The sequence below is a fragment of the Filicampus tigris genome, chromosome 7 (assembly GCF_054856515.1).
Source record: "Filicampus tigris isolate MCC_2025a chromosome 7, RoL_Ftig_1.0, whole genome shotgun sequence".
Classification (NCBI taxonomy): Eukaryota; Metazoa; Chordata; class Actinopteri; order Syngnathiformes; family Syngnathidae; genus Filicampus; species Filicampus tigris.
Genome location: NC_141223.1, coordinates 10,320,108 through 10,345,098, shown reverse-complemented (window position 1 = coordinate 10,345,098; position 24,991 = coordinate 10,320,108). Strand labels below are relative to the sequence as shown.

Below are 24,991 nucleotides of genomic sequence, written 5' to 3'. Positions count from 1 at the left end.
CAGAGATGTACCTTAGCATGCTGAAGGGAAGGAAGCAAGGGGATGATTTAAGATGGAAAAAGTGATTGAAGGGCATAACCAGAAGTGTGTAAACAGAAAAGTGGAGCAAGGAAGTGAGGGAGAGCTAGAATGACACAAACAGAAATGGCAAATAAAGAAAAAGGTAGGGGGAAGTATTTATGGAGAGATGAAGGAGAGGAGGGGAACAAGTTAAGCGCTGCGTGGAAGAAAAACCAATGATTAATTCATCTTTCAGAGGGCCTCGCTCAACGTAGGTCTACTCAGCAGCAAGCCCTCAAGGGCTTTACATGATGGAGAGGCGGCCATCACGGTGTTTAAACTTGAGACTGCCCTCCTCCCCTTCTTGTTCCTTCGTCCTTCTTCCACTCATCCCCTCTCGCTCATTCCTCATTTAGATCATTGCTATATGAAGTTGTGTTTATATGTTCAAAGTGAGTCAGATGATGAAATAAAAACAAAGCGATAAGGTCAATGGGGAGGGCGGAGAGGAGGATTAGCTGGTGCATACATGTCAGATGATGTCTGTTGCTATGTTTCCAGTTGATCAGAACCCACATTTACTCTTTGCATTAGGGCTAGGGTTGGAGGGATCAACCATATCTGCTTCAGGCTAGCGGGACATGAGAGCACAATAATACAGTCGCAAATACAAGTAAAATGAACTCTAAAATTCACTGGGAGCCAGTGAAGGGAGGCTAGAATTGGCATTATAATGCTCCCTCTTTTGAGCTCCAGTTAGGAGGCGAGGGGCAGCATTCTAGACTAACTGGAAAATTTTGTTTGACTGGCTGACTCAAGTAAAGCGCATTTCTGCAATCTAGCCGAGATGTAATTAAGGCATGGTTTACTGTTTCTAAGTTCAGTTGAGAAAGGAAGCTGAATTTAACAACAGCACTGATTTGCCGGTCAAATTTAAAATCACTGTCCAATTTAAAACCCACGTTGGGGACTGTTGGTTTTAGGTAAGGTGCCAGGGGGCACGGTCAATAGGATGGAATGTAGACGGGCCACTGACATCCAGGCTTTCTCAATTCAGAAGTCATCAAATTTGTACATAGAGCCCACTTATGTGTAATTAACAATATCCATGTGATAGCATGGCCCAGTCAAAGTCCAGACCTGAGTCCCAATGAGCATCTGTGACAAGATTTGAAAATTGCTATTCACAGATGCTCTCCATTCAATCTGGCCAATTCAGGGTGTACCCTGTCGACCGCCCGAAGACATCTGAGATGGGCTCCTGCACACCTGCAACCCTAATGGTGATAATAAGTGGTTCAAAAATGACTGCAGGTGGTGTTAGACAGGAGGATATAGAAAATGGGATTAGATGCAAAGGGATCATTATCGCCATGTATTAGTGTTGTGTCAGGTCATGATGTCAGTTTTAGCAAATATGATTTAAAAAAAAAGATTATTTTGATAATTGCAAAGTACCCCATTAAGTACATTTCAGAGTCAGTACTTTTTTTTTACTTGAGTACATAATTTGAAGCAATATGTATCTGTCTCTGTGTACAGTAGTACAGAGTGTGAGTCCTTCTGCCTCTTCTGATATTTGGAAGGTTTTCCCAGAAGTAAGGGCTCAGAAGCAGGTTGCCCTTTAACAGTCAAGACAGGGTGGCCGTGCACAGCAGAATGACAGGCACAGACGCGCACGTGCGCACACACAAGCAGGAGTCGTTGTTCATGCATGTTTAAAAAGCAATGAGGGGGTAAGACTGTCAGACGCAAACGATCACTCCACCCTATAGTTACATATTCACCACCCACGCAGTCATGAAGGTTAATGAGTTCATGCACTACAATAGATAACTACTGCCATCTTGTGGCGAATAGGTGAAGTCCAACCAATGTGATGGTGCCCATCATGGAGGTTACCGTTTTAAAATGTGATTTATTTATTTGTTTGCCGAAAACAAATAATCTTATTTTAGTTGTGTTAATGGTCCCTGTTTCCACAAAGCAGTTCAGCACGTTTTGGAAACCTTCAGTTGGGGTATTTCCCGGGGAATCCCAGCCAATAAACGGCCCAAACACCTGCTTATGGAGGGTAAGAGCCCTCCAAACTTACGCATCATACCATTCCATTTGTGGTATGGCAAAGTTACACCCAAGGATCATATGAGTAGCACAGGGGCCTGTTTGAAAGAGTACACTAGTGATGGGACATTGCAATTTGACTGCTGTAGAATTTTAAAAATTATTCCTAATTATTCTGACGTATCTTTCGCATGATCACTGTCTTCACATGGATGAATATCATCATGCATTACAACATGTAAGCAAAGACAATTTGAGTATTTTTTTTTTTTTCGAGAACTGTGTATTAAACTTGTAACATTTCACATTAGTCAGAATCATGAAACACAGGATTTGATTACTGGGTTTGGCGTAAGAGTTATGGCTACAATCTCATGAGGAAGACGAGCTTCTGGCAGACGTTTGAGGACCTAGTTGTGTCTACAGGTGTAGTTCCTTTCTTCCCAGCTGACCCAGAATGCATTGTGGGGTATGGTCAGATGGGATTTTGTATCTTTATTGAATCCTCTTCTGTCCACTTATCAGCAGTGGTGCAGTACTGCTGCTCGTCTGGTCTCAGGAGACCTTCAGATTCTGGGCAATGCAGAACTTCACATTTTTAAGTGTACCCAAGAAGGAGCTCTCAGTTTCAAAATGGTTGGTTAGCTCTGCTCTTCTATTTTCAGGAACTCCTCTCAGTTATAGGCCCTTAGCGTCGTCATCACGTTCTCCCAAGTAAGATGTCCTTCATTGCAGGCAACTGTCAGGGGCCTGCCACACTGACAGAGACAGTTTTGTGACTGGTGTTGTTGCCAAGGTTTGGGATGAACAATCAGGTTTCCTGGGATTTAAATGGATGATTTAATTTACATATTTGTCAAGGAAAGCAAAGCTTAATCACATTATCAAGACTTGGAAAAAAGTCAATAGTTAAGTTTAAATATACACTTGTACAGTTTTGTAATATCACATTTGTCAATTTCTGTCTTTTTTTACATAACGTTCAAATTAATTGCCATGGAGTCTTAAAATTAGGATATCTTTATTTATTTTTTTTACTAATGAATGTTGCACCTCCACTATAAGCAGGCATTTTTTAAATTATAACTTTTCCCCCCTTGCATCCCTTTTACTTTTATACTTTACGTAGTTTTGATTCCTCAACTTCCCCAGAAATCTCCTTAATCCCTAATATCTATATTTCTGCCTGACTAATTTCGACACCTCTGCTGATAAATAAATAACAAATACTGTATCTCAAAAGTTGAGGGCATCGTTTTTGTCCAGTATGGTTCGTTATGGGCTCCAGTGTGTGTTTGCCTAAAATAACCAGCAGAGGGCAGTGTGTGGCAATATGTGACCTGATAACGAACGCGTGTCTTTGTTTTTTGTTTTTTTCAGCCTCAACCAAAGTATGCTCCAGTAAATATTTTACAGTTGCGTGTATCTATGTTCCTGTACACTACGGTTAAAAGAAAATCATTGGATCAAAAAACAAGAAGAGACTATACTATCTAATAAAGAGATAAATACCAGTTTTCGCCAACTCACTACTGGGTTTCTCTGAGAAGATTCAATTTGCCCCACTCCCACCCCCTCCCGTAAAAATTCAGGTAAAAATTCATGAATAACCGTAATAATCGTCCACTGATAGTGTAGTGGTACACACGCCTGAGTTGTGTGCGGGCAGCGTGGGATCGATTCCCGCTCAGTGACAGTGTCTATGTGTGCCCTGCGACTGGCTGGCGACCAGTTCAGGGTGTAGTCTGCCTTCGCCCATTGACGGCTGGGATAGGCTCCAGCAACTCCCCGCGACCCTATATAGGATAAGCGGTTTGGAAGATGACATGACATGGCCGTAATAATCATTTTTTTAGCATTAAAAACATCATCGTGGTTTAATGGCCTATAGAGGTGTATTAACCAGAACAGCAACATTAAAAAAAAAAACAAAAAAAACTGCGGTAGCCACCAAACTAGTTTCTATTGTGATATGGAAATCGTATCGTTGTCATGATCGTTGTATCGTTGTTTACTTTGCTATAGGCATTTTTTTTCATCCATCTATCTACGGTATTTTCTTTACCACTTATCCAAGACTTCGGGTGTGCGGATTGTGGGAGAGTTGGCAGAGTAAAGCTTTAATATGTCCAACATACATGTTCAAAAATAATATGCACCAGAATTGTAAATTGCACAATGTGCAGATTTACAATTGTCGTATTTCCAACTAGTTTTCTACAGTATGTGTTTTTGCAAATATGTGGGTACGCAGGCTGACAAGTTAAACATGTCAAATTTATAATTTATAAAAATGTAAAATAACATAGAATATGTATTGTATAACTTTTTTATAAGTTATACAAGTTATACAAATTTAATGAGAGAGAGAGAGAGAGAGACAGAGAGAGAGAGAGAGAGAGAGAGAGAGAGAGATCACACCTGATTCTTTGGGATGGTGCATGTCTTAATATATTTTGAGGGCCACGCAGGACCAGATTAGTACCCACTCCACACACAACCTACATTACTGTGACTCGTTCCCATGAGATGTTGCATTTTCACACTGATTTATCATCCTCTCACACAAGCACGTGTCTGGAGGTTGACAAATGAAACAAACCGCAAACAAAACATCTCTACAAAGTTGTCTTCAATGCTAGTAATCAAAAGTAACTCGCTGTATGAAAGTGGAACTTTTGGTCAGGTGTCCAAATGGCTGTTAAAAACATTCAAAGGGGTTCATCATTAAAACTGATGCATTTGTAGTCATTCTACTTTAATATGAAAAAAATGAGCAAATTACTTAGACCCCAATTATGTGATTATTAAAGCTTTTATTTATGGTTATGTAGTGGTCAATTGATGGAGAAGCTCTAAAAACAAAATTATATTTTAGTTCTAAATTATAATTTTTCAAAACCAGTGTGTGTGTGTGCATGTGTGTGTGCACGCCATATTTGTAAAAACCAGGGGAAAAGAGAAAAGCACATTTTTTTTGTTTCTCAATTGAGATCAAATTATTGTTGGTTGTGCTTGTTTAATGTCTTCTGCTTCTGCTTCATAAGTGGGAATGCAATTTGAAATTGTTCATTGTGGTAAAATGTCCAAAGTTGAGAGAAATGAAAAGACTTGGCATTCAAGCACTTCATGGTGCGGGAAGCTGGTTTAATACATTTTAAAGCGATGTTTACTTACAAAGTGTGCATTCATTAAAATTAAAAAACACACTAGAATATAAATATAATTGAAGTTTTTACATAAAAGATAAAAGTATCTCTTCATCTTTCAATGTTTCTTTTTCCTGAATCTTTGTGCCAAATAAAATCAGATCATATGAGTTCACATCTGGGTATGGAATTGGTCACAGTTCAGCACACTTAAGTCAAATCGACAAGGATGATGGGCTATAGGCAGCCATTCATTGGACTAAATATGTAAATGTCCAACCAAAACATGTGCGTTTCAAACAATTTCAACTCTAACTCATCTGCTGTTTTACATTTTGCCTACACTTTTTTCAGTACGAATATTTTAGCTTGACAGTGTTTATTTGTAAAGTTGTTGTAAAGCAAAGCACTTTTTGCTATTGAGTTTCGCGTAACATCACGTGTGGAAAGTCTACATTTTTACATTTGTAGCACTCATGCTTAATTTCTTAAATGACCATTTAAAAGATGTTAAAAAGAATCCTCAGTTTTCTTCACGAAATCCCGTATATGCATGTCAGCCTTTTCATAAAGCCTTTCTTTGAGAAAATAATAGGATGGAAATATATCAACGTGTGTGATGCCCTTTCCCCTGTGACCAGCAATTTGCTGCTGCTCAATAAAAAATATATTTAAACAATTAAATACGCCTATGCATATTTCTTCAACTAACGACAAACCTTATTGTGTGTGTGTCTGCGTGTGTTTGCGTGTGCATTCATGCGTGTGTGTGGCCAAGGGCCCATCTGGCTCCGATGAGGGGCCACCACTTCATGGTGCCTCAGCCTGATTCATGAGCACCGGACAGCCTCAGCTGCTCTTCCACTTCCAGCCTCCTACATCACATTCTCTCCCCAAACGTCTTTGCATACTTGCAATGCCTGAGTACTTGCAGACAAGCTGAGGGAAGAAAGTTATTTTTCTTTGCAGGTAGAAGGAGCACATTACTCACATTTGCCTCTTTCCTCTTGAACTCAATTCCTGCTTGTTCTTTATCTAGCTTTCTGTGCAAACCCTCTTTCACCTTCTTGGCAAGCCACGTGTGCAAATCTACACCAAATTCTCCCTCATTTTCTCATTGCCAACCAACCCCACCCTTCCTCCCCAGCCCACACACACACACACACACAAACACATTATTACAAGAACTATACCACACAATAGGCACACGCCAATCAAGCTGTGAAACTTTCAGCTACCTGGAGAGTATTTTAAGAGACACTGAGGTTTAGTAACTCAATGTGTTGCTTGCTCTTTCATTCAGTTTATCCATCTATTTTCTGTAATGTTTACCCTCACTTGGGTTGCGCTTGAGCTGAAGCCAATTGCAGATGACTTTGTGCGAGAGGTAGGGTACAGCCTGAATTGGTCGCCAGACAATTGAAGGGCACCTACATTATTCACGCTCACATTCACACTTGTGGACAACTCAATCTCTAATTAACCCCCCCAAAAAAACATGTTTTTGAAATGAGAAGGGATGGGGGCAGGGGCACGGGTACAAGGAGTGCCCACTTCGCAGGGGCCAACTTTACATCATCTGCAAGTTGAGATCTTCCTGCAGTAACATTTAAACAGAGGTATCAAGTAATGAAGTAACAAAACTTTGTTACCGTACTTAACTCATTTGAGGCCGACCTCATGTTAACGAGTTTTTTTTATAATTCAATGGTATAGCGCCATCCACGGCTTAACTCGATAAATTCATTTTTGGTGTGCATTTGCTGCTCAAGGGTCTGGTGCAGTTGATCTCAAAGTATGGGGCTTGGGGAGCGTTGTGATGACGTGGAATCACCAGCAGATGTCATCAGTGTCGTTTATCAACTCATAGCCAGTACTGTTTGTGCCTTGTTTGTGTCGTATACGTATATGAGCGTCCGTCATTCGTCATCCGTCAGCAGCGTGGGTACCCATCCATTGTCTGTCATTCGCCTTTGTTTCCAGGGGGGAAAAATAGTACGAGTTTCCCTCTGTGATACCAACTAAACTAAACCATAAAAAAAAAAAAAATATATATATATATATATATATATATATATATATATATATATATATATATATATATATATATATATATATATATACCACCACACACACACACAAAGCGGATTGAAACCCAAGTATTGGGATCTGTATCGGACTGGGACAAAAGTGTATCGTCCCAGTCCTATATGTATGTCTGTATGTATGTATGTATGCATGTATGTTTGTATTTATGCATGTATGTATGTATGTATGTATGTATGTATGTATATGTACGTGTGTGATATACCTTCTTGACACTGTCTTTTTTGGATAAGGCTTTTGGTGGATGAACGATGCAGCTGTATTCTTTCTTTTTAAATTCTTGAACATAAGTTGATGAATTGTTGAATTAACAATGCTAAATGGGTCATTCTTCAAAATAAATAAATGTGAGTATTGCTATGTGGGACGAAGAAGCTACGATTGGTACTACAACATTACATTTGCAAACAAGATAACATTGGTGTCTTGAGAGGCTGCATACAAGGTTTCAGGTTTGAGCTCCCGTTCTGCCTGAGGGTTGTTTGAGTACCATTGAGCAGCAACATGGACCCCAAATGCTTCGACTACTGTGTTATCATTGCTCCAATGATCAGGCTACTTTCGCCAAATACAAACTACTGTCCATCATCATCATTGTTTGAGTGCGTTAATGAGGTAATAATTGTAAAACCCCCTTCAGCTCCATTCTCAGATTTAAGAAGTATCTGTTCTAAATCATGGTAAAAGAGATCATTCAATTGTACTTCTGAAACTGGGTCATCTGGGTTACAGTAGTATAATTGTGTTTCTTTGTAAATGTTTTATTATTTGTGTTTGATGGGATTGGGATTTGGATTTTTGATATTTCATAGTGTCATTGTGTTCTTTCTTTTGATTTAGTAATAGTTGCATGTTTTGTACAGAATCTCTGGGTTAAATCATGCAAGACAGAAGTAAATCCAAAAAGCACGGCTTGCCGACAGATGTCTCCATGTTAGTCCAGATGACTGTCAGAAGAGATTACTGAGAAGAATTGAGGTCTGACAGGAAGTGTGGTTTTTTTAACTTGCCATGTTCCCCAAGATCCCCTGTATGTTCCTGCAATCAATACTATATAGCATGAGCCGATCTAATTAAAAACATTTACATCATGTTGGCTTATGAGCTTTTTAATGTTGTTTTGCTACAGTTAACATGAGATGTGGTGCACACAAGACACCCTGTGGTTGCATCAAACCCACCTCGTGTCCAAACACGTGTTTGCGCCACGGGCAAATGTCAGCTCTGGGAGCGGTGGAAGGCAATGCTCTTCTTCTGCAAACCGTAATTTCCTTCAAAATTCCACGTCTTCATTCCACCAGCAGTATCTCTCCGAACTGCATCACTGTCTCCCCAATGCATCTCATTCTGAAACACAAACATGCAAATTCTATAAAAAATGCGGAGGAGGGAAGACTCTCTGTATCATCCACTTATAACCCAGGTTAAACCCATTTGCTCCCCAACAAGCTATTAGTCTGTCAGTCAAGATGTATCACTTCAAAGTACTTCCTTAGCACCAATTACTAGATTCAGGACTTTGGTGCCATCTGGTAGCATATAAGTGTATTCCAGAAAGAGTACAAACATTCTGATAAGTGAAATTGTGAAGACGATGGTGTTCACAGGAATCCCTTTGAGAGGACAACCTTGGCCCACCATAATACCATTAACTGCACCGGCAAAAATGGCTTTTTGTTTTCATACAAGTGTAAAAAAATAATTTACTGTATATAAGTAATAAAATATAAACACATTATGTTCAGAAAGGGCAGATGGGGACTACTGATAGATGCCTCACATTAAGACTTAACTGCTGTTCAAGTGTTAAAAGTAATTACTTACAACGTAGTTGTGACATTGTGTACGATGTAAATAACAATAGAATGCAATGATTTTCAAATTCTTTTCAACCCGCTGTATAGTCAATGTAAAACGCTAAAAATATAAGAGATGTAATATTCCAATTGATTGTTGTCATTGTTGTTGTTGTCATTCATTTTTTAGAATTTGATGCCCACATGTTCCAAAACAAGCTGGCATGTTTACCACCTTTCCTTTTAATAACACTCAAAAAGTATTTAGGAGATGAAGACACTAATTCGCAATTGAAAAATGTTCCAACAAACAGGGGCAACGAAAGACTGAGAAAGCTGAGGAATGCTAAAAGAAAAAAAAAAAAAAACTAAAGAAAAAAAAACACCTGTTTTGGAGCATTCCACAGGTCAACGGGTTAATTGGAAACAAGTGAGTGTCATGCTTGGGTATAAAAGACACATCCTCGAGAAGGCTCATAAGCAAGAATGGGGTGACGTTCCTCACTTTGTGAACAACTGCATGAGCAAATAGCCCAATAGTAGAAAAATAACCTTTCTCTATGTACAACTGCAAGGAAATTAGGCATTTCATCATCTATGGTCCATAATATCATCAAAAGATTCAGAGTTTGGAGAAATTTCTGCACATGAATGGCAAGGCAGAACAACAAAATTGAATGCCCTCAGGAACACTTCAGAAAACCATTGTCACTTAACACACTTGGTCGCTACATGTACAAATGCATATTTAACCCTACCATGCAAAGCCAAAGCCATACAGCTACTTCACACTTCAACTTTCGCGCCCTCGTAGCATCGCGGATTTTTCAGAAGCATTCATAACAAATTAAAAATGAAACAACACAGCCATATCGGCAGCTATATTGCAGAAAGATGCATTGCTTCAAAGATATGAGTTGACTCGGAGGCTTTGTACATACCTGCAGGCACTCATAAAAGGCGGTGACTGGTTCCCAGCGCGAGCTCGACCAACGAGGGCACAAGTGGATTTACTTTTTCCACTGTGTACTATATGTGAGCTGACTGGGTGCGCATCACCGCAGCCTCTCGCTAGTCTCGTCCACTATTCAAATGTGCCATTGATTAAGTCAGAGTCATGCCGGATACTTTCTCCTCGTATTTGTAATGATGTGTTTTCTCTAATAAAGTTTTGTAAAAATCGGATAGTAGCCTACAGTACAACAGCCGTGTTTATGTCGTGAGCGCAGCGCGCTCCCGGCTGGCCAGCGGCACAGACGACTTAGACATCGCCAAGTAAAGTGTGAAAGTGTTTGTTAGTTTTGTCTGAGGTTGTCTTAAAACAGCTTACCTTAACTACAATCCCGCGTTGCATTTTGTCCAAAGGACTTTATTGATGTTATTGTGCAGAGATAAAGTTAATGCATTATCCCCCTCCGGTGGCCAAGCTCTTCTTCATTTTTAAGTGAAGTAGAAGGCAACAAAGCGAAGAAGAAGAAGACAAGCGGCCGTTTTTACTTTCACTCTTCACGACGACGACAAGCGTTTTAAAGTGCAGGATTGGATAAATTACACTATGGCATTCTAGTTAAGGTAAGTCAATTTTATGATAAAAATGACAACTTTAACATCGTTTTTAGCGAACATTCCATCGTGATCGTCAGCTGCCGTGGTTGAAGCTAAATTCTGATCACCTGCAGCTTGGTATTTATTATTCATTATCCATTTTTAAAGTTAAATTGATTGTTTAACAAGTATTTAGAGGTGTGGGAACCATGTCGGGGTTTGCAACCGCGTAACAGAGGCGCAAATCCCACTCCCCCAAATAAAACTGTACAATAAATATCATATAAAATAATAATAATAATAATCATAATAGTAATAAGTCCGACGCTACTTTGTGGTTTTTTACCTATCGCGCCGGGTTCTGTCCCCCCATTAACCGCGATGAACGAGGGATCACTGTATATCAACAACACCCAGAAATGCTGCTGACTTCTCTGGGCACAAGCTCATCTGAGAAGGAGTGACACAAAGTGGAAAGGTTTGCTGTGGTCTGACGAGTCCAAATTACTAGTTGCTTTGGGAAACCCTGGCCAAAGAGGAAAAAGGACCATCCAGATTTTTATCAGCCCAAAGTTCAAAAGCCAGTGATGGTATGTGTTAGTGCTCATGGAATGAATAAGTTATTAATGCTGGCAGGCTCAAACAGGTTTTGGAGCTACATGCTGCCATCCAAGCAAGTTTTTTTTTAGAGATGTTCCTCCTTATTTCAGCAAGACAATACTAAGCCACATTCTGCATGTGTCACAACAGTGTGACTTCATAATAAAAGAGTGGGAGTACTAGATTGGCCTGCCAGCAATCTAGACCTGCCTCCCATTGAAAATGTGTGGCACATTCATGAAGCGCAAAATACGACAACGGGGACCCTGGACTGTTGACAAACTGAAGATGTACTTCAAGCAAGAAGAGGTTAAAAAATACATCTACAAAGCTTCAAAGAATAGTCTCCTCAGTTTGCAAACGCTTATTAAGTGTCGTAAAAAGAAAAGGTGATGTAACAGAGACAAGCTTTTTTTTTGCAACGTGTTGCATGTATCAAATTAAAAAGTATTGAATATTTGCAAAGAAAAACAACAACAATTACAACAAACTTTATCAGTCTGAACATTACGGCCCTATTTTCATAGACAGGCACCCATGTGCTTGGTGTAAAAGCAGGCACAACTTAATTTTCGTGCCAGGGCAAATCTGGTAAGTGTTTGTGAATTTGGTAGACCGCATTGCATTAGGCGTTCCAGCAGACCGAGGGTGTTTTGCATTACACTTGTATCTCTGCAATGCTCATCCATCTAAAATTCTGTGTGCACAAATGAACCGTCAACTGACTGACTGAGTTCAAGATGCATTTTCTTAAAAAAAAATAAAAATAAAAAAAAAGGAACGACAGAAAGCAAAACTATATATTCAAATGTAAACTATTTTATCTACTAATTTCAACATGTTAAGTTTAGCTCAATATGCTACTTTTTCTCTAAGGGAAAAATGCATCAATATTTTGCTACACCTTGACTGTGTGAATTTAATTCTCATTACCCTTTTTCCATGAAAGAAATAACATTGCTCCGCATCTACTTGTCATCCCAAATTTACATTTACATTTGCTTCATCCACATAAGAATGCTGAGTTTACAGCAAATTGAATAGAAGCAATCGTGTACACATTGGCTGCTTTTGTAGCACCGATGGCCCCAATAAAAGTGAAGTTTACCACTGCTGTTTTTCTGTAAGCTGAACAAAGACGGGTTTCTACTTGGGATGATGAAAGAAACTCTTTATTTCTCATTGTGCCTCTTTTAATTGTAATTGAGTAAATCATGCTGCAGTGGAGCAGTAAATTTAGTAGACACACAACTTTAATCATCCCTGCCAGACAAAAGAGAAGAAAAAAAATATCAAACATTTTTACAGCACAAACAGTGGTACATCATGGCCTGAAAGTGAAGGTTTCTTGCTGGAAAGCCTGCACATTTAATTCTTGCCTTGGTATGGGATGCTGTCCTTCCCGTACAGGTAAAAGGAAAGTTGATACGACATATTTTGGAGGAATGGGATGTCACCTTCTCCTCAGATGCCATCTTTCTCCCGTGTCAGTATGTTTTCCATCCGGGAGGTCTGGGGGTTAAGTTGTGCCCAGCATGTGTTATGCTTAGGTCAGCAGCAACCAGGACCTGTGATGACAGAGTGTGTGAATGCTTGAGCGTGTCAGGGGGTTAAGTGTGCGTACAGCGGGGTGATGGTAAGTTGAAATATAAGGACACCTCAAACAATTCCTCCTGTATCACATCATCTAAAATACCCTCATCAGACACACATCCTTCTGCAAAGGGGCTGTATGACAAATGTTGCCTTTCACAAAGATGTTCATTCTTATCACCTAATTTAGTTACATGAAAGGTACAAAATAATAGTAAATGAATGCATAGTAAAATGACAGTTGCAGACCACTGAAAACTATTGTGCATTCATGACAATATATTCCAGAAAATTACACAGGACCGTTCTAGCCACTGTGTCAGCACATTAAAGGCACAATCCATACCATACATAGGCACGGGATGCCTGGTGGCGACACCGGCAATGATATCGTCAATAGAGGTTTAGACAGAACACACTAATGCCCGTGTAAGACACATTTAAACAGTAACACACAGTGAGAATGACAGGAACAGCTGCTGGCATGATCAGGAGGTACGTTAGAACACAGGAGGAAGAAAACAAATTCTTGACCCCAGGGGGTTGTCTGAGATGTGGGATACAGGATCACATGGCAACACATACACAATTACAAATGTGTTACATGGCGTGTGTGTGTGTGTGAGAGAGTGTGATGGCAGGAAGCTTAGATGTGATGCACCTCTATATGAAATTTGACAGATTTTTAAACATGTCATAGCATAAGGTGTAGAAATATATAGAAAACATTAGTGTGGTGCCTTGAGATAAGAATTTTATTTATTCAATGACCACGCTCGTAACTTAAAACGCTCGCATCTCAAACCCCTCTTTTTCCAATGAAATTAATGGAAAAGCATCTGTTCCAGCATCCCGCCCCTCCCAAAAAATACAATGTTTATTTTAATGAGGGGGAAATATAGCACTCCATATTATTGTACCTTATAAAACTTACCATAAAGACATAATTAGAATTATGGTTAAGAAACATGAAACAGCTTTTGTCACACTGCATTATTTGAATGGTTATTGTCCTGCTCCTTCTGATGTGCCCGCCTTGGCTATCCGGGGGCAGTCAGACAGACAGTCAGATATATCCATGGAATGAACAATGAACACTATATATACTGTGAGATGTCTCAACTCCTCTCATTTCAACATTATGGAACTTATAGTCATCATCCTTTGCAGGGGATATAGAATATATGAGTGTGAGTACTGTTTTGTTGTCTGTCTACTTGTTTTGCTGCACCATTTGTGTTCAATTCACTTCTTTTAAAGGGTTATAGGCTTGCACCACAACAATTCACTTTTTGGCAATATTTTTCCATGCAGTGTGAACAGAACATTTTTTTTTTTTTTTTTTTCAAAACCGGCCTCTTTCGTATGTCGATATAATTCAGATATGCATGCGATGCATCTGCAGTACGAACGCTTATCTGTGCACATCCAACTGATACGTCATCAAAAGCCAAATCTGCACTCAGCACAGGCGGTGGCCGGTACTTGGGAGATTGAAAAATATTTTTAAAAATTCTGCAAAACTGCCACGTTGTAGTAACTGTGTTGATGTTATATTTAACTTCACTTTGACTTGAAACATGTAGCATAAAGTGGACATTTGTGGTGATAGAAGTGGTTCAGCCACGCAGACGGTTCATTAGTTATGACGTGACGTCATCTTTAGACGTCTCCATGAAATGAGGAGATGGAGGAGCGTTGCCTCCTCTCGCCTCGCTCCTCTGTCGATATGAGATGATAACATGAGCTCCTACACATAGAACCATATTTACTTCCGTAAGGATTGTACCATATGACATGGGTGTTTTTTTTTTCGTGTGTGTCATTCGACCTCATGACTTGTGTGAATGCGTGTCACATCATGGAATTGGACGCGTTCCGTTTGTTTTTGTAATGTGAACGAGTGCATAAAAAGATGGGATTTAATGAGAAATACGAATTTGCGTCATGCCCTGCAGTGTGAACATAGCCATATATGCTATTTAGCATGTGCCTAAAAATCTAAGCTCCGCGTTTGTTTTGTATTCGCAAGGTGTAACTGTCTTTGTTTTATGTTTAGTTTGACAGTAAACTTCGACTGGGAGTGGTGGTCAACAGCTTCACGCCTCTTTTTGAGAAATGTTCTCTATTTGCCAAAGCGCTCCTTAATTGTCAAGTAAGTTGAGTTCACTGCCATCATACAGCCCTCATATCGAAAGTCTGCGTACGCAAGTCAAAGCAAAAAATCTGCCGAACGACGGCTCATAACTCGAAAAACTCTTACATCCTGTCACTCGTATCTCAAATGCACCAAAAGCATACACGGGCACATAGCTAAATGTGGAAAATTGTGGTTCGAAAATTCCCTTTTCAGGATGTGCATCTGGGGGTTCCTTAGGAAAAATCTTAGCTTTGGAATTTCGCATCTGTGATTTGTCTTCATTTCTGTATCGGATAGGAAAACAAACAGAGTGGGTGCAGATGTGGCTCTGCGCCAACGTGTGTGCACATCTGAATGCATGAAGATGTTTGTGAGCGCGGAAGGCCTACAGAGCCCATCATCGATCCTGGCTTTTCCTTGGTAAGCTTATGTAACAAAACTAAGGGTGATTTTGGAAGTGATGTTGACTTAGACCATGTTTACAGAATGTGCAATGGATAGTGTGAACCAAGCTGAGGCCTGCTAGCAGAAACAATTAATCAGAAGGATGTTAAAATTAGACTCAACACCCTCAGGCTGCATGAACACATACACATTCACATGCAGAGAAACAACACTACATTTGACCATGAAAATGATATATGAATGCTTTTGGTACCCAAACACACACAGGGGCCCTGTGTATGTAGCGAGAGTGGGTGTGTGGATGTGGAATTGGATTTGTCCAAAACGCTTTAAGGCTTGTTCGCTTCATATTAGATGTCGTTAAACAAAAGTCAGTTTGTTACAGTAGCATGGGGGCAGTGAGCGTATTAATACCCACTGATGCAGCTGCCGAAGTCAACAGTCTTCCGTGAGAAAGGCAGTTGTGTTCATTGTCAATTTGGATGTGTGGTGATCACCAATTGGTGGGACTATTTTGGTTGGGGGGGTTTACATGAGTGCCTTCAAAAGTACATATTTGTCTCTGAATGGACTCACTAAAGTTAATCACAGTCACTTGGCTTATTTTCACAATATGACCAAAATAAACACAAAGACTCCATTTAGTAGTCTGGAGGAGAAAACACTGAACAAAGCAGCAAGCATTTTCAGGATTTTTATTTCATTATAAATAATGATAATGTGCTTATACACATACATGGCCTTATGTTATACCACTTCATAATACAGAAACATACAATGACTAAAAGAACTGTTTCATTCTGCCAAATATTCAAACAATAGAGTGCTTTCATGTGGGCAACTTGTTTTGTGGTTGTTGTTTTTAATTGGATGTGACAGATAAAATCCCCTTTTGCCGTTTGGAATGCTTTGTGACAAAAATATTTGGAATGACTCTCACTTATCGATATTTGCACTTATAGGAAATAAAGACAGAATGGTCCAACACTTTAATAACGTAACAATTTTGCCTCTGTCCTTCAAATGTAATTTGTCGTGTTCTAATCATCACATTAAAGCACACGTGCTGTTCCTTAATTAACGGCCTCTAAAAATAGAGAGCTCATCAAAGTGGATATTGTTTTTATGAGAATTTTTGTGGGAATGAACATAAAAAGCAATATCTTATAATTACTTGAAAATTGATATTGTTGGCGTTACTCATTTGGGAAACTTCTCATCATCAATAATGATTTTTGGAAAATAATTTGTCATAGTTACCTTCTTAAAAATCATAGTCCAGTTTGAGCATACTGTAATACAGTGGTCCCTCGCTATATGACGTGGTTCACCTTTCTCGGAATCGCTGCATTGCAGATTTTTTTTACAGTGCTATTTTGTATGCTGTTTTTTTTTTTTTACAGCGTATGAACCCATATTGCGTCCTAATTGAGAGTCTGTATTTTTAACAGCGCAATTAAGCATGTTGTTTTTTACAGCGTACACACACCACCTTGTACATTGACCAATTTGAATACATCTCCTCCAGTCTAGCGCAGACTGTATTCGGCTTACTAAAATTTGATTTAGTGAAGAAGAAGAGGACACAAGTGTCAATAAAGACAAGGAGGATGAACTTACACTTGATCGCTTGGCAACCATGGTGAGAATGGCCCAAAAAGTCCAGTGAGCTGTGCAAGAATAGGACCCTCTAAGTTCGATTTTAAAGTTTTAAAATCTAATCAAAGGTGGCATGTCGGTTTCTCCTCATCTAATTGCCCAAAAGAGAAAAAAGAGGCAACAACTACCTAGAAAGGAGAATAGGAAAAAAAAACGCTATACAGCGTCTGGATGGAGGACGACAATCAGAGGAAGCGTGAGATATGCTGAGTCAAAATTGATAATTTCATGTTATTTCAAAATATTTGATCATTATTTGTATGAAAATGTTTACATATTTCTACTTAAATAGATTTTTGGGCCTTTAACTTCCTGTTGTGATCATTTATTAACAATGTTTATGGGGCAGTGTGACCTGCTGTAATGTTTAATCAGCAAAAAAATATCACATACTGTAACGCAACGTTTTTAATATTAAAAAATGAAAATTTAAAAAAAGCAGCCTGCAGACAAAGTTTAATCCCTTTTTTCTCCCTGGAATTTCTAAATGGTTCAGTTTCACCCACAACATAACAGGAAGGTTATGGTTAAGGTTAAAAAGATATTTGTTTCGCTACAAAACAATATTAACAATATTAGTAATTAGTACAACAACAACAAATAACAATAATAATAATAATAATAATAATAATAATAATAATAAAGAAGTATACTTTTTCTTACTAAGGTTTGAACTTTGGTGAGGTTTACAGCCTGAAAACACACGGTATAATAATCGCAAAAAAAAAAAGTTTACTTTGCGGATTTCACCTATTGCGGGTCATTTTGGGAACATAACCCCCATGATAAACGAGGGACCACTGTATTGTGCTTAACTTTTTGTATTTTTCCCTATTAAAAAATCTTCTGAAAACAGTGAAAAGTGTCAAAAAGGACAAATACTTCCTCAAATGATGTTGCTGACCGCGATATATGATATATGGCACTTCTGCTAAGCGGGGGAAATGCATGTCCATCTTTTATCTAAACTTTGCTGCTCTTTTGCTTTCTCAAGTGTTTTGTGTCGTGACTTGTGACCTGGTGGCTTTTTCCCGCAAGAGAAAGATCTCTAAAAGGGTTTAAGCCTGTGATCGATCTTGCCTATCAACAACCCACCCCCTCCCCTTTTGTTAAAACCACTTCTCTTCCACTGCTCTCTCATCTGTCACTTTCCCTAACGTCACCCCTGACCTCCTGTAAGGCTTCTCGACTACTACAAAAGGCCAAGATCTGTGCCTCGCTGTCCGAAACATCAATGAGACACAGAAAGGAAGACCAAAGAGGAGTGAGAGTGCTTAGTTGGAGGTTTAAATGAACTTCCTCAGCATTACAGCTGTGGTGTATGTTAGCGTTTCTGATATAATATAATCCACATATTAATTTCCCCATGTTTCCTTTCTTTGCCTCTAAAAATTTCTCTTCATGTGTGGCTTGTGTGGGATCTCAAATAAATGCCATATAGATAAAATCAGCAAAGCCCGTTTCCTGTCACCCCGCCGGGCAGAATTGATTTGGGAGATTAATTTGGCATTACAAGGAATTTCATACACCTTCATGTGGCTTTAAGATGTGTAAATATGTTGCCTCAAGACACATTAATGGCTGGCCGGCTTGCGGCAATACATTGGGGTTTAGCTTCGTAGAAAAAAAATGTTCAAAATTTTAAGACCCAACAGGGAGGGGGCCGACAATTATAGTGGACTTCACTGAGAAGTCAAGATGGTTAGAGTGCCACATGTGCAGAACTGACCAAATTAAGCGCTGAAAACTGTGCTGCCCATTTGCACTCCAAATGCAGAAATGTCCACAGTGCATGAACAGTATTTGGTCTCATATTCCTTCTTGTGTTCCCTTCTTTGAGCTGTCTGCTTGTCCTTCACATGAAATAATCATGTAATGTCCTGCATCAGAGAACATATTCTAATGCGTTTTGGTCCTGTCGACGAATGATCGTCTTCATTCTTTGTGGACTCAAGCTTTGGGTCAGGCGATCTCAGGCCTCAGATAAGGAAGGGGACCTGAAAAATTATAAATACAATAAAGGATGAGGCATGTTGACAAACACCAAAGAATGCAGATTTGAAATCAAATGTTGTAGAGAAAGACAATAAAAGGTGCAGATTTACGCTTGGGTTTCTGCTTAGCGTGTCCACAAACAAATAATTTTTGTTGTAATAAATCAATGCCCAAGTCTGAATGTCTGAATGTGAAGTCTGAACTTTGCCACGTGCACAGCTGTCTAACTTTACTAGCAAGTTGCTTTTCATACAAGTCGGTGTAAGCACCTTTTGAGCGGGCATCCTCAATCAACCAAATTCATGACACCCTGCTTGTGCTACCCACTCAGTACATTTTGGTGACGGAGTGAGTGGGCGCTTATCCATTCATTCAATTATAAATACTGTTACATACTGTTGTAAGACACAAAATGGCCAGTTGGGTCTTCGCGCGATCGCTAGCATGAAACACGGAAGGTAGATTCTTGTACTTAAATATTCGTCTTATCATTTGTAATATACAAAACCTTATTTGCTCATCTATGAAACGGGGAGGATCATATCTCGAGTAAACATTGCCATCACTTGCATTTGGAACAAGACAAAAGAAGCATTCAAATACAGAGGTACATTTCAAAATCACACCGGAAAAATTCCATCACTGCATTAAATATTAAATTTAAAATATGTTGTATACAATTCATAATGAAATCAGATATAAGTATTCAAATGAAATTAGTATCCTTATAGTATCTTTTTTTATTAATACAGATAAAACCAATTTCAAGTTGTTTTGCTGTCAACTATCATTTAATTGCTTTTTACTGATGTTTTAATTTTCTGTATCGGTAATGAGGTATTTTAGGTTATAGTATCAAAGTTAAAATGTTGGTATGGGGACAACAGTAATATGAACTGATGGTGGCCGGATGTTCTGAAGCAACACAAAGCTCAATACACGAAGCCAAAATAATAAACTGGGCCCTAGTAGATGAAGGTACCATTGAATTATGAATAATGAAGCCCAAAAGGCCACAAACAACGAAAAGTCTCGGATCCACAAAACAGTAAGAAAAAAATGGATTTCTGTGTTTACTTCAGCCATCCGGTGATTAATTTCATGTGATCAAATGGTGTAACACTATGGATCGAAGCACCATCCCTAACACTGGAACCTGAAGCAGCATTGCTAAATGCTGCCTCCCCAGCTGACCTCAGTCCTCACACCTGTTTCTAATAGTCGCCCTGCCAGAGGCTATTAAGGTCCATCCACCTCCAGAAAAGACCTTTCTTCTGCAGCTCCAAACCCAACTGCACGCTGGTTATCCAGTCCCACTGATTAATCACATCAAGATGGACGGGTCGGGCTTGTAACGGTGCGTAGGTGTATGAGTATACGTGCTGTCCCGGTGACCGCCTTTGCGCTCTTAGGCACATGTACAACACAAACAGGCTAAAGGTTATTCACGTGCGATTCTTTTTTTGCTCTGTTATTTTGCCGGAATATTTCAAAACATGTATACACGTGTTCTAGTACGCTTATATATTAAGTTAGATATTCATTTGATATTTGCTGCCGCACAAAGTTACACGTGCTCAGACTTTTTGGCTCACTTTCACGTTCTTTGAAGAGCCCTGTCCAGGGTTTGCAACAAGATTATTGGATGAGACTGATTGGTCAACCCCCTGTGGACCAAAATTGGAAACGCCGGCTGCTGTAATCATAGTATAACAGAAAACGACATTGCCTTGCAAATTCTGATTTGTTTGAGGTTGACTGCAAGACTTTCATAACAGTAATGTGAAATGAAAAGACCCTCTCATGACTTAACAAGTGAATATTCTTTAAAGGGCAAACACGCTGAGTAGGACTCTCAAGTCCGATTGGAGCGTTACTTTTCCGTGATGTGAGCTGACTCTACTGAATGACTGTGTCACAGTTTTGGGCGAATTACTTTTCAGTGGCAATCAGACATGCACAATTACCCCCAAAACCTGAGAATGGAGCAGGGTTGCACCTTAACAAGCAGGACAGCAGCTGCACTATATAGACGCAATTGTATTTACATAAATGATACGTGAAAATGAAAGAAAATGTGTTGTTGTCTTTGTAGCAATAACATCTTTCACATTTTGTCCGTTCATTCAGACCTAATAATCTTCCTAAAGGTGGTTGATACGGTTGAAGTCAGGGCTCTCTATGTGGGCCGATAATGTTCTTTTTTCAAACTTTTGCTTTGTGTACTGGGCCACAGTCATGCTGGAACAGAAAAGGAACTTTGGAAGCATTGAACTGACCAAAATGACCAAGAATGATGATTCAAGAGGTTTATCTATCTATCTATCTATCTATCTATCTATCTATCTATCTATCTATCTATCTATCTATCTATCTATCTATCTATCTATCTATCTATCTATCTATCTAGCTAGCTAGCTAGCTGTCTAGCCAGCTATCTAGCTATCTAGTCATTCATTCATTCATAGAAGAAATCCAGTGGCTTCCAAGCAGTTACAAGCGTTTCACTGGGACCTATTTAATCTTGTGTATATAAATATCTGTTATGCTTACACAGTGACTTTACTGAAAAATACAAATAGAAAATAACTGAAAGCATGTATGAGCTGATCTTTGTTTTGAGACAAAGATCAGACTAGCAATCACAAGTTTATTGTGTGAAGCATGTCAAACTAATTAATAGTGGTGAAAGAACAAAAATTATGAAATGAAGTCTATTGACCTTACTTTGTCCGTACTGGCCATACTGGTAGGACGCCATGTGGTCGACTGTGTAGCCCTGCGAGCTGTAGGAGGGAGGGCAGTAGGACTGGGAGCTGGGTAGGGAAGGCAGAGCTGACATGGAGGGAACACTGGTCAGACCCTCCAGACCTTTGATGTGATCCATGCGTTGGCTGCAACTGGCGGCCATGCCGGCCGGTGGTTCAAGGCCGCCGGTGAGAGGTGAGATGGCATAGTCGCTTTGCGGCTGATGGGGAACCCCGCCGTGATTGAGCAGACCCATCACCTGTTGGAAAGACGGATGAGAGGACACAGCTTTGAGAATAATGCCCATCTAATCTGTGAATATGAAAGTATGTTGTGTTCATCATGTGTAGTGGCATTTTTTCTGTTCTACAAATTTCAGATACTTATACATTCATACCACAGAGATCAGATATCTTCACATGACTCTGGATGCATATTGCTTTCAAATCAAATTAAGCGAACACTAAAATCACACATGCCAGGCCTTGTGAAGTAAATATTTCAGTTGAAAACCTTGATTGATGATGCGGTGCAATTAATTGAGAGCAAAATACAATAATAAGGTAAGGATTATCGATGCAGAGCCAAATTATGATCTTACTGAGGGCTGGATCACGTTTCACATCAAAGTGGACAAAAGAGATTTCAGGGGGCTCCAACTCTATTCCCTGACCTGGTTCCGGGCATCGGTCCGGAGTTTGTGGTGTAACGTGACAACGTCGTATGCATTGATACACAATGCTACAGAAAGAAAAGTAAACGCCGAAAGCTTACTGACTCAGATTCAGAGATTGAGAATAAACTAATTTGCTCGAGATCCACAGCCCCCTCTTTTTTAAAATTCCACTGCTCCCAAAACATCGTAGCGAAAGCTTACTTGTCTCTGAGTGAAAAAAACAAAACAAAACATTCTGATCTCAAAAGAAAAAACGCCTGTAAGCTTCGCTTGGCTCAAACCTTGGAATAAATTTGCAGCCTGAGAAAAGCATTAGTTCTTGACCTGGTCTTTATTAGCGACACAATAATCGAATTTGGAGGACTATTCTTTGGCCGGCAAAGTAGGGAAAAGAGCTGCAGGGCAAAGTAGTTCAACTGGTGTCCAAATGGGACTGATAGGACCGACCCACTCGAAAGCGCACTAAATATTCCAGTAAAAATTGGTAATCTCTTAATGAGAAATTGAGGCTGTGCTCCTCATCTTTTAACAATGGTGTAAGTAAACCTGCAAGCTCTAAATGTATCATATACCCTACATCTGATCAGAGCAAAGGCTCGGGGCTCCTAGAGTCAGCCTAATAAGAAGCAGGTATGCAGCACTATGTGTCTTCCTGGCCCTATAAGTGACACATTATTCTACATCAACTCACACACATGGTACTGCTTAAATCATTTCCAAGTAGGAGAGGAGGGACAAGTCCATGTTGACTTGGAGAGAGGAGCGGTGTTTCCTCTCATGCCCTTGTAACATTTTCCTCAGAAAAAAAAATGAAATTGTGCTTGGAAGGATTGTTGGACATAGAAAAAGAGCAGGAACGGTTGCCAAAAAATATTGCAGGATATAGTAACCCACCGCCACGATAACTGCAAAGTTCTACTCTACGAATGACGCTAATGCTTGTGTTATATCCCAGCTAGAGCCATCATGTCTATTTCTTTCCCCTAAGCCTCTCTCTGCCTCATGAGAGGGCTGCTGACTTGCCATTCCAGGGTGTTTCATATTGGAACGCTACCGTTGCCAGAGGCCTGAATCAGCGTATCCAGGAGTCCACAGAGAAAAATGTTGGGACAAAGGGGAAGAACATCTGAGACTAAATATCCCTTCCTCGTCATATGAAACATACAAATGAATAAGAACTCTGCTATCACTAGAGGGAATATCAGGGGAGGCATTTTAAGAATGCAGTCACAGGACTTCACTCGAGGCACAGGGTCCAGTGTTTGTTGTGCTATGTTTGTACTTGTTGCATTTTTTTAAAAAGTTGGGTTGAAAATAACCCATTTTGGGTAAAAAATGGTCCGTACACTAAGTGGGTCAATTTGAACCACCTCCTTGCATTGTTTTGCACAAAACAGACCCATTTTTTGGTGGTTTTGGACAAAAGTAGCAAATGTTTGGGGTTGTTTTCTGCAAAAACAATCCAGACAGGTGGGTCAAATTCATCCAAATAGTGGATCGGTCCATTTTTGCCCCCAAATTATATTATTCCTAGCCCAACTGTTTTTAGAGTGTGGTAACGATTGAAAACTGTACTCTATCACTTGATGCACAATATTGTTGCACTCAGAGGTAGGTAAAATAAAAACCAGAAAATAAAAACCCTGCCACAGTTTGGCTTTAGCCACAGGTGCTTCTAATCAACTGAGCTTGTTTACCTGCCTGAGCTTGTTTACCTGCCGGTTGAGTAGATGCACCTTTGGCTAAAGCCAAACTGTGGCAGGGTTTTTACTTTCTGGACCTGGATTACCCACCTCTAGTTATACTCTAGTATACTTTGGATTGGATGTTTTGTGCATGCAAAAGAGTAGATCAGAGACAGGAAATACGGGTCCAGAAAGTAAAAACCCTGCCACTGATTGGCCTTAGCCACAGGTGCTCTACTCAACAGACAGGGAAACGAGCTTAGTTGATTAGAAGCACCTGTGGTGCAAGACAAACTGTGGCAGGGTTTTTACTTTCAGGACCTGGATTTCCCATCTCTGGAGTAGATAGATTTCTGTGTGTGACATCCGCTGTTAGTGGTGATTTTCATTTGAAGGAAAGTGTTTGTACCTAAATTATGCAGAAGGAAGCCAATGCCAATTTTGGATCATTCATTTCATGCCAATCTGTTTCCTTGACAGCCAGAGGCACAGGGCACCACTGCCTCACACAGTGGTGAAAGGGCAACATGGTCAAGAACACTGTCATTATAAGAGAGTCTCACCTGCGTTGAAAGTCCATTTCCAATGGCGGTGTTCATGGGATTGACTGGGCCGCCAGGGCTCACAAAGCTTTCCGAGTATCCTGAGAAGGAGTGGCGTCCAGAGGCAAGGCAGTAGGCAGAGTTTCCTTCACCTTGGCCTCCGCCACTGGGCACTTGGTGGCCCGACGACGGCGGGAGAGGCTGTGGCCGATGTAGCGTGCTGGGCGGCTCTAAGGTGAACGAGGTTCACGTTGTAGTCTATTAATAATCATTTGAGAGCTACAAATA

At 39.9% G+C, this 24,991-nt stretch overlaps 1 protein-coding gene and 2 long non-coding RNA genes across 5 annotated transcripts in view; 1 reads left to right on the top strand and 2 right to left on the bottom strand.

Annotated features, from left to right (window-relative positions):
• Positions 1-2,714: 2,714 nt before the first annotated feature.
• LOC147144751 (uncharacterized) lies at positions 2,715-10,541 on the bottom strand. Of its 2 annotated transcripts, none has more exons than XR_015087379.1 (3): positions 10,446-10,541; positions 8,501-8,666; positions 2,715-2,884 (listed from the first exon to the last, which is right to left on the bottom strand). It is a non-coding gene; the product is annotated as an uncharacterized LOC147144751 (long non-coding RNA). The 2 variants fall into 2 exon arrangements; XR_015087380.1 differs by lacking the exon at positions 10,446-10,541 and adding an exon at positions 10,057-10,199.
• A 38-nt stretch (positions 10,542-10,579) lies between these two features.
• The window catches only part of LOC147144750 (uncharacterized), an 18,683-nt gene continuing 4,271 nt past the window's right edge, over positions 10,580-24,991 (top strand). Inside the window, exons 1-2 of the long non-coding RNA XR_015087433.1 lie at positions 10,580-10,687; positions 15,291-15,413. This is a non-coding gene — a long non-coding RNA (uncharacterized LOC147144750). The remainder of the gene's footprint in view (positions 10,688-15,290; positions 15,414-24,991) is intronic.
• pax3b (paired box 3b) overlaps positions 16,146-24,991 on the bottom strand; it is a 26,187-nt gene continuing 17,341 nt past the window's right edge. Inside the window, exons 7-9 of one of the 2 annotated variants that reach the window (XM_086035493.1) lie at positions 24,725-24,933; positions 21,775-22,059; positions 16,146-19,054 (exon numbers count right to left, since the gene is read on the bottom strand). In XM_086035493.1, coding sequence (XP_085891619.1) covers positions 19,037-19,054; positions 21,775-22,059; positions 24,725-24,933 — 512 coding nt within the window. In that variant the 3' untranslated portion in view covers positions 16,146-19,036. The remainder of the gene's footprint in view (positions 19,055-21,774; positions 22,060-24,724; positions 24,934-24,991) is intronic. The other variant, XM_086035492.1, reaches the window with a different exon arrangement.